Source organism: Corapipo altera, unplaced genomic scaffold (assembly GCF_003945725.1).
Source record: "Corapipo altera isolate COAL_440 unplaced genomic scaffold, ASM394572v1 44, whole genome shotgun sequence".
Lineage (NCBI taxonomy): Eukaryota > Metazoa > Chordata > Aves > Passeriformes > Pipridae > Corapipo > Corapipo altera.
Genome location: NW_020884880.1, coordinates 4,474,219 through 4,489,783, shown reverse-complemented (window position 1 = coordinate 4,489,783; position 15,565 = coordinate 4,474,219). Strand labels below are relative to the sequence as shown.

General features: G+C 36.9%; 1 protein-coding gene across 1 annotated transcript in view; it reads left to right on the top strand.

The window, feature by feature from the left end:
• ICA1 (islet cell autoantigen 1) overlaps positions 1-15,565 on the top strand; it is a 70,687-nt gene that overhangs the window by 18,788 nt on the left and 36,334 nt on the right. The window contains 1 exon segment of the mRNA XM_027639336.1: positions 1,962-2,160. Coding sequence (XP_027495137.1) covers positions 1,962-2,160 — 199 coding nt within the window.

Below are 15,565 nucleotides of genomic sequence, written 5' to 3'. Positions count from 1 at the left end.
CAGCTCAGCAGTTCTAAAGCCATACTGGTGCATCTTTGTGGCCTCTCTAGCAGTGAGGTTGTAAGGGAGCTGATGTCAGGTCCCTCCTCTGCTTGGTGGCAGTTCTCACTCTGCAGATAAATGCTACAGCAGGCTCACTGTAGAGGTGTCCCTCCCTGGGAGGGAGGGAAATGAATAAGGAAATACTTTTTTTCTGGACCCTGGAGTCTCATATCTCAAGTAGACAGAGGAGAAAGGAGGAGTCTGAATGTTATTTTCTGCTTTAACCTTACACTATGAAGCCCCCACCCCCAGGAGAAGATTCTAGAAGATCCCTTCTGAGCTCACATAGATTAGATAGAGGCAAATCAGTAAAAGATAAGGAATCCAGAGGGGGACACATGCGCACAAGCATATGCTGTTACCCAGAGCCCTTGATGACTCACTGACCCAGTGTTTGCTCAAGGAGTTTAAAAGTAACAGTACCTGATGGCATTATGAGTATTATGATGCTTTTTTTTAACAGTATTGGGACCACGGAAGTTTGAAATTTACCAGCACTTGCGAGAGAGAATTTTATTCCATTATGTTTTACAGGATTTGGGGGGACTTTTAACTATTGTGATACTTTTCAGCTTTAGCTTAACAGTGCAGCTGTTTGGCTTAAAATAAAATATTCCATACAGAGCACTGAGAATTTAATATGTTTACCTTGGGCTAGAATTTGGTCATTAGCACCTCCAGTAACAGCCATGAGGGGAATCTTTAAAGCACATGTAAGGCACCCTTGAGCAAAAGCGCTGATGATTTGCTTCTTTATAAAGGTTAACTGTTTGTAGAAATCTCAGTGTATGGCATATCTACATAAACTGAATTTTCCTTTGGATGTCTAGGTAAGTATTTGTAGAATGAGAAAAAATGCGGGGAAAATAAAAAAAACCACACTTAAATGTTCACATTTTATTATATGTCCTGCTCAATGCATTTTTAAGGGCATCTTTTAAAATAAATTCACATAAAAATAAAAACAACTGTTTGTCTTTCTTCTCTTGAGCTATAGTCAAACTCATGTTGAAGTTGGGACTGCTTTTATTTATGTTGCATGCCAATAGCTAGATCAGTAGATGGAGATCAAGAAGACATAATTTCTTGGTTACTGGAGGTGAAATTAGAAATTCTCTTAGGTCGAAGGTCTTCCTAGTACGTTAAACTAAGTCTGTGCTCTTCTGGAATGGATTGAACCCATTCCAGTGAGGTCACTGCTTGCAAGAAATAGGAAAACAGACGCAGCAGGAGGAAGCAAAGCAAAAGTTGGAGTAATCCTGCCTGGTTCTGAGATACCATTGGGAGTTGAAGTGATGGCATAGGGAAGACAACAGTGTCCCCTACTGCCTTTCCAAAGTGTGGTTGCCAGAAGAAACATTCAGGAAAATGTCCAAATCCTTCCAGAAGGTCAATATCCTTCAAAGGAATAGTTCAGATTCCTTAAAAAAAAAAAAATCAATAATTACCTACTTGACAGATGACTTTTTTTATTTACATTTACATCTGAAGATTAAATGGCTAATTGAAGTGCTTTTTGTGGGGTTTAACATGTCAATCCTGATATAACTATGGTATTTATCCAGTAATAAATTACTTCAGGAACATTTTTAGAGTTGTTAAATGAAACTTATGGAGGGGAATCGTAATAATATACACATAAGCAGCTTGGCAAACTAAAACACATAGATGCATTAGAATGGGGTCCTTTTTCACTCACACATGTAAATAAAACCTCACTTCTTGAACAGGAAGGTTGCAAGCACAATATTCATGCAAAATTACCCCGTTCATGTGCACCCCCAGCCAAGTTACAGAACTATCTGATCATACACTAGCATTTAACTATTTTGGCTGTCAGTAGTTGTATTACTCCTTTGTTTATCAACTTGTTTAACATATTCCCCTCCTTCCTTTCTTTCCTTCATACCTTCCCCCAGATTAGCACTCCGTACTCCTTTGAGTAGATTATATCAAGAAGTGGAGACTTTCAGATACAGGGCCATCTCAGACACCTGGCTGACAGTAAACCGGATGGAACAGTATCGGACTGAATACAGAGGAGCTCTACTCTGGATGAAAGATGTGTCTCAAGAGTTGGATCCAGATCTTTATAAGCAGATGGAAAAGTTCAGGAAGGTATGAAGTTTCCTGTAGTTTTGTAGAAGGGGCTGCCTGATAAATGATGATGAAGCATGATTTTGGTTCTTCTGAGGAGGACATAATTCAGAATCATTAAGGATGCCATTTATCTTAACTAATCTTTTCTGTGTGGGCTCTAAGGAAAGGCGTTTTTCAGTACTGTTTTCAACTTCAGCATACATCTTTATAATTTAAATAATATATATTTTTGAAGAAGATTATCCAATTTTAAATACTTAGCTGTGATGTCTGAATGACTAATAGAAGAAGGTATGTCTGCAGTCAGAGGGGAAAGGGAAAATTGATTTTTGCAACTGAGAGTACAGAAAAACAGAGATGCTGTACTATCTGCTGCTAAATTTTGGGATGCAGTTAAAGACTAACACTTTCAGAATTGGCTGGTTTTGTGTTTTGGGGAGAAGCTGTAGATCTGGAACTTATTTTTAAGTTCCTTATGCAGTTCGGCGTGACTCTTGGGCAACTGCTAAACACTAAAACTGCTAGGAATGCACTCTCCATAAATCGTCTTTGTTCAGTGTCACTCAAGTTTGCTAAATTCCTCCCTTCCCAAAAGACTACCAAAATCCCAAGTCCTAGGTGGTAGTCCGCAGTTTTGCTACCAGGTTTGAGTACAGAATTTATTTGAGCTGATCCCGTTAGTTCAGGGATGTTCATGAGAACTTCACATTTGCTAGGGAGGCTCTAGAGCTGAGTTTGTTACAAGTCTGTAATGTTCACAGTTTGCTGTTTATGTATGCTGGCTATCAGGAGGAGTTGGGATCTTAGGTATAACCTACTGGCTTGTTCTTTGAGTAAAAGCAATACAAAAATATACAGAAATTGTTGATAATTGAAAGTAAAGGTCTAATAACAGAAATTGTATTAAAGTGTGTCTATGTACATGCGTGTGCATATGGCTTAGAGATGGGTAATGTATAAAAGAGAAAGCACTGTTCATCAATAGCTTAAGCAATCTGTAACTGAAAGTGTTTGGAGATAAAAGGTACTTAATTCAGACCTTTAAAAGTTTGAATAAACCATCCTAACGGGAAAGGACTGGCATGCATCTAGGCTGTGCCATTTTTTGTAAACTGAAGTGGTGACAATAGCAATTAAAGAAGGGATGGAGCAAATGATACCCTAGTTAGTCATCTAATCTTTATTTAATGCTTCGGTACAGGATATTCCTGTAAGTCTTGTGGCACCAGACATGTATTTTATTGTGCCTTGTGGGAAATGTTTGTAATGGCAAGTTCTTGCAGGTAAAATAATTGGTATGGTCTTGGCCTCAGCCGATTGCTTATGTATACTGTTTGATTTATTAGGAAAACACTTAAAAATGGAATGTTAGAATGAATAAAGCAGTACTGATAATGGTCATAGAAAACTGATTTATAACTTTCTTTCAAAACAAGTGCTATGGAAGGCATAAATTATATAGATGACAAAGTAATTAAAATAATATAGGTTTTGTGCAGTGAGCTGCTATAGTTAAAAACTTCCATGTGAAATTTCAGTGATCTTGGGTTGCTGTGCTTCAAGGTCAGCAAAAAGAGGACTTTTTTTTTTTTTTTTTAAGAGTTCTCACAAAACTTAGTAGTAAGTGGAAATACTAAGTACTAAGTATTTTGAATTATTTCTAGGTCTGAAATCCATTACAATTCTGACATGAAGAAATGAATGTAGATTCTAAAATTCTGTACCGTTACCTCAAACAGTTAAAATACCCCAAATTGAAAGTCTTTTGAACAGTTCTTTTCTCCAACTGGCTGTCAACTGAATTGGCAGAGAACAAAAAGCTCTACATTTTGTAGCCAACAAAGTAAAGAAATGCCCCTGGTATTCACTTCCCTACGTATGCCATCTGTGCAACAGGCATATCAAATTAGTCTTTGAAGATTTTAATACTTGCAGAAAGTAAACTTTTTCTTTGTTAATTTGGGGGAAAAAATTACTGAAATAAAATCCTCAAGCATAGTGTTCCTAGGTAGCTGTTGCTGAGCAAGATACAAGTGTGTTTTTTAGTGCTTTACAAAAACTAATGGTGGATAATGTAGTCCTAAATAATTAAAGCAGAGGAGTTTTTATTGTCTTTTTTTTCTATTTTTGCTTGCAGATCTTAATTGTGCCATGGTGTGGCAGTGTAATGCTGAGGTTTTAGGGCTTTTTTTGAATCTGTAACAGCAATTTAAGAAGTCATGCTAGTTTTGCATTGAGAAAGATGTTATAATTGCTGGTATAACGCTTTTGGTTCTAAAACATACCATTGCCAGAGAGAAGTGTTTTGATCTGGAGCTGCATATTGAGTGATACACCACCAAATAGTTATTGAAGCTGATCCTGTCAGAGCACTTGAAAAAAAATTTTTTTCAGACTTCTAATTGTAAAAATTCTAAGTATTACTTCAGTAAATTTTTTTATTTCAAGTAAACAGTGCTGGTTTAATGATCTTTAATGCACCTAGTGCAACAACAGTATTTATATCACTTGGTTAAAGGACTGTTTTTCAAGTATGAAGCCTTTTATAATATAATCCTAAATGTATCATTATGTATACAGATATGGTACTTGTTTTTGGAGACCAAAGGTAAATCAATCCAGATGGGGTTTTCATACCTTCCCTCAGAATAGCTCAGGCTAAAAGATCAATAGTTGAGTCAGTATTTTCAGAGCTGATAAAATCTGAGTTAAAACGCTGGCATTTTGCAGCTCTCTTTCAAAACAATGAGGTACATGAAAGAATTTTCTGATGCTATTCTTAAGGCGTCAGCGTAAGTATGCAAGACTCAGACTTTCAAAGTCTCTCAGAACACTGTAGTGCAGCCTTTTTACATTGTTGTTTAAGATATCTCTGTGATTGTAGCTACTTGAGTCAAAATAAGGAAATAGGTGACGTTTTACCTTTCACTGCAGAATTCTATAAATGCTATGTAACTTTATTCTTTTTTTTTCTATTAACGTTTTTTATGGACAATCCAGTGCTGTTCTGGATATAGAGGTCTTCCATCCCAAGTTCGGAGTTTGAAGTGTTCCTTGAGGGATTCTAAAAAGCGCAGTGGCAATGCTTTGATATTTAGGAGAATCTGAATGAGCTAATACCCCTTTACCAAATTCTCCACGCTGATCAGGTTTTTAAGGTTCTTAAATCTGACCTGTTTTATCTGTCTGGAGACTGTACACTATAACATGAGCTGTACTGTCATGTTGTAAAAATATAGACCAAATTGCCCAAATGCTGATGTCCTCCTTCCAGCTCCGAAAAAGTTAAGCTTTTCCAGGCATTTTCTGAGAAGGAATGTGACAATGTGTAGTGATAGGCTATGATACCAGGCAACAGCCTTCCATCTGCAGCCTGCAGGAGCACAGAAGGGACTGCTGTTCAATTTTACATAGCTAGGCTATCTCAGATGCTTATACAGTTCAATATAAACTTTCTCATCAAACCTATGCATTTCAGTGCCACCCATAACAAGTAAAAAGTGAGAGCTGAAAAAAATTATCATGCTGACCTTTAGGCTAACTATAAGAAAAATTACATCTGTGACATGATAGGTTATTTATTGTGCTACACTGATAAAGCAAATTAATCCTTTCTGTATTTCTTTTTCACTTCCATTCTTCTACTCCTCTGCTTTCCCTTTGTTCTGAGGCTTGAACCAAAGCTGGAGTATGTTTGTAAATACCCAGTGGCTATGCTGGGATCCCTGGGACAAACTGCACTGCAGCGGTGTACTGAGAACTGGGTACCTGGATGTTTGGGCTCTGTTTCTCCCTGTTGTGTAGACCTCTGCTTTTGCCAAATCTGTTTTCCTAGGAGCTGTGCTTCTGTATGAACTAAACGAATCTCAGATGGGACAAAGAATGGGTTGAAGCTGCATAAGGGGAAAGAGTGATGCATGGGCTGGTTGCAACAGAGCTTTCTAAGTGCTTTTGGATTGATCTGCTTGGCATATTGTGCAAGTCTTGTATCTGTCTATGGTACTTGGATATTACAGGAATTAATATTTGAGTTTTTAAAACAGTATGCATTAGATGGGGTGTTGTCTTCAAAAAGAGTTGAGTGTTGATCAATATAGTTGCATGGGATCTGTGATGGAAACAAGTAGCATGGTTTGTGCTGGGCCACTTTACTGAACCCTGAACTATTTCAGAGGTGTTAACTAAGTGGAATAGATCACACTATGGAAGAGATTTGTCAAGATATCCCCCCAAAGATCCTAAATTATTACAGAGCCCTTAATGTCAAGCTGTTACTTTGCATGCAACCCTTGAGAAACTTTCAAGCTTGCAGCTGAGTTGTTTGGATACAGTTTATCTCCACTTCTTCCTAGTTGTAGCCCTCCATATACTTGAAACAAAATGAATGCCCTTAAATGGCATTTTAAAGATAAATCTGGCAAGAGAAAAGGAAAGGCAATGAGAAAAAGGAAAGTTCGAGAAGAAGAACTCATAATGACATAACAATAACTTAAACTATTGTTGTTATAAATGTACTAATGAAGGGAGTAGCTGATCTGTGCAAATTCTCTTTAAATATCTTAGAAGAAATAAAAGTTAAAGCCTGTGTGGACAGCTGGGAGATAATGAAGATCTAAATAAATCCATTGATTTAAAGGTCAGAAGAGAAACACTGAAGTATATGTATTCATTGTAAAGATCTCAGCAAGTCTGGATAAGATACATCTGCTGCAGCCTTTCAGTGAGGCTCAACACCTACATCTCTGTCCCCCTGCTGCCCCCTTGACTATTAGCACTGCCTGGCATGAGGTTTGGCTTGTGTGATGATGAAGGCACTGTACCACGTTACAGCATCATCTGCTACTCACATGTCCATTAACATCAACTGCAAACAGCCCTGCAAACCTGAAGGCACTGTGGAAATTTACTGGAGTATTATTTTAATTTTTTTTCTTAATTCTCTGTTACTTTTGAAAACTCTTGGAGAGGTGGGAAAATGCAAAAAGCCGAGGAAAGGAGAAAAACCAAATATGATGCTGATCTTTGAAACAAGAACAGACTTGGCAGTTGCCATTCTTGGAAATTAAATTTTAGTTTCTGGTAAAAAAAAAGAAAAGGAAACCTATAGGCATTTAGAGGCTAGCAAACTGAAGAGCAAGTAAAAACACAGATTTATGAGTTACATTACAGGTTGGAGGTTTTTTTTGTTTTGCGTTTTTAATCAAATTATTAATGGGGAAAAAATTGCAAATCTGGACGTTGCAGTTCCTTATGAGTGATTACTGGGAAAATGAATTTAACTTTACTAGAAAAATAAGAGCTCTTGGGAGCTGAGAGTTGAGAATATTGGCTGAGGAACACTAAACAAAGTTTCAAAGAATCATAGAATTTAAAGATGGAAAATAACTTGAAGTTTAACTAAATTCTCTTCCTGCCAGGACAAAATTGTACATCTGTAATATATTTTCCGAGTGTTTTTCTACATCTAATAAATATTATTCAGTTGAGGGTGACTCTCTTAGAAGTTTTATGGATATTGGTGATGTCCTAGTTCAATTATTAAAAGCCAACCAAAAGAAAATGTGCTAATGCTGATTACATCTGCAGACCATGTTGAGCTGGAAAGTCTTCTGGTTTCCAAGCAGCAAAGTGTCTTTGGCCATTGCAGTCATAGTGGTGTAATCAATAGACTCTCAGTTGCCATAGTTACAAATTGCAGTGTAACTGATAGATGCTTAAAGCCAGCTAGGGTAGTCACTGTTGACCAACTCTGGGTTTTAAAAACTAAAAAAAAAATATTTTAAAAAGAAGTTCTAGGCAGCAGTTGTCTCTGTTTCTTTTTAGGTGATAATTCCACATTAAATTCCAACTTCATCTAAAAAACGTTTACCTTGAGGTGACAATAATGTAGGCCTCTACATGTGAGAGGGGACATGATGGTGTTTGTGCTCCAGAGGTATCAGAAAGATCTGAGTAGTCTTACTAGACCACTCATTGGATATGTGATGTGTGGCACTGTAGTGTGAAATTTCAATAATGATGGGCTTTCATAATATCTGTTAGGAATGTGAGATGGTAAACTCTATCACTTTAATAGATATGATTTTTATCACTCTTTGTTCAAAATCTAACTCGAAAAAAAAGCCCCCACCGAATCTCTTTGCTGATTTGGATTGCTGCTGCTCCTTGTTAGATGAATAGCTGAGGTCCCAGGAGATCCAGTAATACTCACTGCAAGATAGCTGCATGCTCTAAAATTAGTAAGATGGTGTCAAACTGTACCCTGAGATCCTCATCTTAGTGTAGCAATGTGATGGCAGAGATGAAGAGATAACAGCATGCTCTTAGGATATGATGATAAGCAACACCTACACATATCACTTCTTGTGACGTGCCTGTGCCACCCAAGAGTATGGTTGGTTTCTTTCTGTTAGGGATTAGCAGCTAAAACGTGGTTTTTGAGGTTGGGTTTTTTAAATATGAAAGTATATTGTGTTGGAAATGCTAAATTTAATGATTTACCTAGAAATTATGGTAGTGAAAAACAAAATACACAAAAAAAAGTTCAATCAAAATTGTAGTTCTTGCTTTGTTGTTATTGCCTCTCCTTGTAAAAGCAGATGGAGTTCCAGTGCTGAGTGTGTTTCTCTGTGCAGTTTATGCTGTAATGATTTTTGTGTTCTTCAGTGTCACATTCAGTAACATTAAGTGGAGAACCCAAAACATTCCAAGATACTTCACATACAAAATGCTCAAGCATTTTAAGGCAGTTGTGAAAGATGTACTTTTTTTGAAAACGTGACCTTAAGCAGAAATATTCTTCACAGTGAAAGCATTTTATAGTCTTATAACTTTAAATTACCATTTCAAGTACCATTTGTAAGACTCAGAGTAGACAATAATATAAAATCAATTATTTTCTGAAGCTATTTCATGTATATTAAATATCGCTGATGATTGTTAGTGGGTTGAAAGCAAAGTAACAACGTGTGATGGAGATGCCCTTTTAAAAGCATAATAAGAGTATGCTACTTAAAAATAGAAACAGGCTTCTTGGAACAGATTACATCATCTTTAGAGGTACTGCTTGTAGAATGTAGTTGCTTCCAAAGATTAATGCTTGCCTTTGAGAGATGGTTCATCATCTGTTCAGTTATTTTTAAGAAAGAAGAGTTTGAGGTGAGACTCAGCAAAATGGCTGTAAAGTAAAATAAAATTAAGTGCTAGACTACAGATACAATATAGTTTTTTAACAACCTTGTTTCATGTAATCTAGCTGAAATTAAAAAAGAGTAGACTTGGTTTAATTGTGCATTTTCAGAGTGGTATTTATTTCAAGAAAAGTCAGGCAGACACATCCAAAAAAATTCTGTTCAATTAAGTAGCAGAAATTAAAATGTTTCAACAGAGTACAACAGATATATTAAAAAAAAATCAGTGATTTAAATCAAGAGTCTAACTTTCATGTAACAATTTTTATTAGTCCCTATATTAAAAAGACTCTCTCAAACATGGTGTGATAAAAATTAAGCTCCAAGTATTTTTCTCTTGTCTAATAATTATAGAAATGTGTAAATACTAAATTTAATATTGGATTTTTTTTTTAAAAAAAGAAAGGAACAACTGAACACTATTTTCACTTATTCCATTGTGTTTTGATCTTAAAATGGGAAAGAAAAGATAATTGCCTAGAGAATTTCTGTTGCTCACATGAAAACTCTAACCCTGCAAGCCAGTCTGTGTGGGCAAAGCTCCTCACCCATGTGGATCATTATGTGAATTCAGAACCTAAATGAAGTGTAAAAATGTGAACAGAGTAGATTGTGAAAAGAGAAATGAGACTTGGAAAATTCCCTCAGCCTTAATAATCTGAAAAGGCTAGGAGGATAGCTAAAGAAATATTTTTAAAAAATAAATGAAATACAGATGTGACTGAACTGAGAGAATTCTGCAGGAGAGAAGGATAAACAGGAAGGGGAATACAGCTGTTGGGGAAAACATTGTTTACACAAGAGAACCAAGTTTTTCTGTGGTCCCCACTGCCCAGGAATTCTTCTTATACTTTCCTAAAATGCTTGGGCACATGCATTATGTAGTCCATCTGCTTTTACTCATAAGGCCTTTGCTCTTCAGTTATATGCTGCATAGGCTCTGAATGATTAAAAAGATGTTATGTTTGATTTTCCTCCTTTACATAATGAAACCAAATTAGACAGGATTAAAAAAAGTGAACAAACAAAAGGTACTGTTCTAACCAAAAAAATGGCTAATATACCACCATCTCTGATTCAGGGCTCTGCATGAATCCTGCTTAGATTTCGAATGTTGTTTCTTCTGTAGTAGCACAGTGTGATGTCTGAAAACCACTACAGAAAGACTTGGGGTTTTTTTGTAAGTTTGTACTCTTTCAGAGTTTGTATCTTGACAAAATATAATTAAATTGTTTTGAGGGAAATAAGGCATGCTTATTGATGTATTAAATGCCAACCAGGAACAACAATAACAATGCAGAGGATTATGTACAGCAGGCTTACAAATGAATCTTGATTATTAATGGGTGTCATTTCGTATTCTTTGCCAAAAGGTTAAATAGAAAGTGAAACACAAAACCTCAACTTACAGGAATTCTACTCCTGCATTAACACTGTAAACAGAGTGGCTTTGCACTAAGGACAGTGAGAGCATCTGGGGACTGACTATTCAAGGAATTTGGTCATCACAGTGATTTTGTTGAAGGTATCTTTCTTGGAACGTTGTTTGTCACGTCCAGCTACAATTTGCAGCTATGATTTGTGTCAGTGGCATTCCCTGGCAGTTTGTGCATCTGCCCATCCTGCTGCCCTTTGTAATGGCCAGAAGTATGGTGCAGGCCAGCTTACTGTTTTACTGTGCTTTCAGTGGGGATATTGTTACTGAACTTGAGCTTTTCGCGCCCCTTTGCCTAATTCCAGTTTATTCACTCCTCACATTAGCCTACTCAGAAAGAACCCAGATTCAAGTAATAATCTTGCTCAGGCCTAGAAGAATTTAATTTGGATGCAAAGGAATTAAAAATATAAATTACATTTTTTAACTATGAGGACATTGCACCTAAAGGAGTCAAGAAGACCTCCAAATAATCTGCAGTAAATCAGATAAACTGAACTGTGTAATTACTAGATGAATACAATCTGGGGCATAGTAGACATATTAGTTTTGTGCCATATTACGATTTTCTTTACATCACCTCCCTGGTCTTTCTGTGTTCAAAAGTAGTAAAATTACCTGTTTCAGTTTTCTGCAGGAGCTGGCTGTCTAATTGCTCTCCACTTGCCAGCATTCTCCCCCGTGCACCATGTGGCCAACCATCCTTTGCTCTCAGAATGTCTAATGTGATTGACACAATTGAGTTATAATAAACTCAGCAATTCTCAGCACTTTTAACACTAAGTCCAGGTTATGCCTGGTTTAGAGCTGTATAAGATCTTTCAGCTCTAAAAGCTTATTTCTTTGCTTTTGCCATTTATTTTGGTTGGCCTGCTTCTTGCTACAAATCTTTGCAATGATTTTTGGCAACTCAGAGACTTTCATGATACCAATAAAATGTAACTCTTCATTTTCAAACTACATAAACTTATTTGTATCTGTGCAAAGAACTGTTGGATTTTATCAACTCATTCATAGACATTTCAGGACAGGAGACGTTTCGAGTTACCAGGACCAAACTCTTCTCTAAAGAGGATATATATCCATACATGAAAATGTGCATGCATTTGTAGTTTGCAATGGTATATCCAAGCACGCTGTGGTGGTAATGACTTACGTCTGCAGACTGACAGATGCGTGCTCCCTACTGGAACTGCATTTGAGGCTTGAAATGTAGAAGTCTATCCCCAAACTCTGAAGTAATGCTATTTAGATGAATGTCATTCTGTATTTAATTTAAGAGTCTCCTGGTCACATGAATATTTTCTTTGTATGTCCTTGCTTCAAGGTCTCTATTAGTGTCAACATATGTTTTTTGTGGTTTTTTTTCCTTTCAGCCTAGTAAAGCACACATTTTAGGTTTGACTAATACTGGAACCTGTTACCTACAGAAAGTTGAGGCATGTACCTAGGCTTCTTAAAGGAGAAAAGAAGCAGATTCTCTAGCAAGGCTAGAAGCTATGTATTTGCTACCTTCCCATCATTTAAATTGTCATTTCATGTTTATTCCCTTTTTAAAACAATTTGCATATTGACCCAAGCTGTAAAAATTAATACAATGTCTTGAGGAGCATGTTAAGTTCTCTGCTCACTGATAATTGGAGAGTAGCCAGAAGGTGTAAGCTCTGAGAGGTAGTGCTGCTTTCATATAGAGTTTATTCCTGTAACAATCCAATGTGAATGAGTTGGGAAGGGAGGCTGTGTGTGCTCCAGCTCTCAGCTGTCACATATCACACTGCATTAAAACTCCCTCCTTTGATACAGTTCAAAGTTAAACAGATTGACCATAAGTACTTTGTCTTTATGCTGGGTAAAATCAAAGGAGAGGCCTCATGCAGACAGCAGTAATGTCAGCTGGGATGTTGCTGCTGACCATACCCCTTTGTTTCCCCCTGAACCTCTCTTTGGAATAAGAACTACAGCTTTTTGGATCAAAGCTACTGAGGCCAGGTCCCACGCTGCATAAAGTGTGGACATAGTCATTTGGAGCTGATTTCTTTCTGCATAGGCAGGAGATAAGAAGTTGTTTAGCAACATGTAAGGAGTATGGGGCTATGTGTTTGAAGAGTGGGGGAAGATTTTTTAAAGGAAAAGCCAAGACTATATGTAACTGTTTTTCTGGGGAAGATGTATGGCTATGCAGAGATGCTGCTCTTCTGAAAGGTGGTGCCTAGATGAAGCTGAACCAGGGCAGAACTCTTTGTAAACACTCACTGCGTTTTGAGAACAGCATCTATCTATTTAGCTTAAAAATGTATTTCCTCAAGCTTAAATTCAAGTAAACAACTCTTAATAGGAAATAAGTTCTATGTAAACATGCTTAGCATCTATTTAACTCAAAAGTGTTGTTAAAACAGTTTAGTTAACGTGTAGAAAAATAACATACCTCCTTCATTTCTTGGGCTGTGGGCTCAAAGGCTCTTGAATGTTTTAAAATGGGGTGACTCAGTAATGGCTTTTTACTTTGCCTGATTTTTTTATGTTGTGCTGTGATCATAATTTTGATAATGACTTTGAGTGCGGTTCTGAAAAATTGAAGACTATTATTGCTTTCAGCTTGTTAAATTTAACAGACTTTCCTTCATTTTATAGTAAATAGTGGTTGAAATTATGGAAGTGATCCACATCATATATTTGAGAGTTGGTTGCATGCTGTATTTGATAGAAATTTTTTTTTAAAGCTGATAAATTGTATTGTCTGTGAATATTTCTTTTTATGTTTTGTTGCAATTTTTTTATGTTAAGCAATTGGATTCGTATTCTGGGGCTGCACTGTACGTTCTGTTTGTGAAAACTGTTGTGAGACTTAAAGCTGAAGATTTTGTTGTCTGGTTTTTGGCTGGATGAACTTGCTGGATTGTGCTGAGAAACGAGACTTTGGTCAGGGCTGTGTCCAGCTGCTGGATAAGTGGAAAGGATTCTGCAGAGGTGGCACTCTCCCCCTTCAGTGGGCCATTCTAGAAGGGCAAAAATCAGGAAGGAGGAGGAATAAATACCTCCTTAATTCCTGGTAATTCCTTAGAAAAAAAACTTCAGAGGTCTTCTATTGCTGTTGGGCAGTACCTTACAACCTATTGTGTTTGTTGGGGTTTTTTTCCTGTGAGGGGACAAAATAATTTTTTAATAATGAAGAAGGAAGAAGTATATTTCTATTGCTGCAGGGCAACTGTTCAGAATGTTGTTATTTAGTACAGAGAGCTATATTACTTGCCACAAATAGTTTTCCTGTCTCAGATAAATTTGATTTGAATGTAACGATACTTTGCTACTGCAAAGAGATGTTTGGGTCCATGTCTTTGCACGACTATAGTGTTAATAGTAGGAGGGAAGTATGTCAAATTCACATCAAAAAAGGTTAAAACAGTCAAGGAAAAAAACACATTCTCTTGAGGCATCTAAAATTAGAACATCTTGTTGATTGAATAGCAACTGTTTAATTCTTCAATTCTTAGTTGCAGACTCTTTTCATATGAATTTATAGTATCTTTTATTGATAGGCCCGTTCTGATAAAATATCTAACCCAGTAATAAGGCTGTTTCGACAATATTTATTTTTAGCAAACTGCCTTCTAAAAAAATAGAGCTAAAAAATTATCTAGATATACTTTTTCCCAGAGGTTTCATGTAGATAATAACACTGTTTAGTATTCTAGTCCCCACTTAAATACCATGAGTAAAATTTTCACCCTCTGGGACTTGAATGAGGAGAGGGGAATCATGATGGATGCTGGAAGATAAGCTAGGGCTGTCCAGGTAGGTCCTATAGGTTTTGGCAATCAATTTCCAAAATTCAGAACTCAGATCTTAATGTATATGTAGGCTTCTAGGGTACACAAGGGTACAAAATTTTTTGAAAGTAAAGTACTGAGATGTAACCTCCCCTCTGCACTGCAGTTGCAATTGTAGAAATGTTGGAGCATCTGAAAATTTCCCCCACCCCTTCTCCAAATGAATCAGTGTGAATGCAACACTTACGTACTGTCTTACGATTACAATATGTGAAGCATTTGTATGTGATTTCTGTTACTTAAGCAGAAATCACATAGTTTGGGCAGAGGCAGTGGGATGGGCAGATGCATATAGGCAGTGCTTGAATATACCCTGGCACCTCTAACAGTTATAAAGTTTTATAACTTGTTGTGATTTTGAATTTTTAAAATGGAAAATCTGCAGTTACACAACTGTTGGGCTGGAAAAGATCATTTGAAGTATCTGTGCTGCCTGTCCATCGTCTTTCTTCGTTGGTGACCAGTGGTAGCCATCAGGGAGTTGCACAGAGCAAATAAACAGTGGCATTTTCTTGTAGTGCTGTGACCAGTGAAGACATCACAGGACATAGGGTTTGTTTGTTTTCCTATAAAATTGTCTAGTTGCCTTTTGAACCAATGTAAATTCTGGCCATCCCAATGCATGGGTGTGATTAGAGAGCTGCCCTGCAGACACGGATGTTGTGTAAAGATCCACTGCCCTTGTGTTGAGTTCCAATGGCTGGTTTGGTATAACGACCTCTGGTTCCTGTGTTGGCCAAAGTCTGGTCTTTTACAACTTGTGTATATGTCGTATGATGGCTATCCTTAATATTCCTTCTTAGTTATCTCTTTCTTCTGGGCTGGAAAACCCTAATCTATCATTGTTTTTACAGAAAAGAATTTACATATTTGGTCAGACATTTTGTTCTTGCCTGCCTTTTTTTCCCCATTGCTAAGCCTGAACTGAAATGCTTTTGCAGATCCAACTTGGCTTTGGGTGGAAGCAAAAC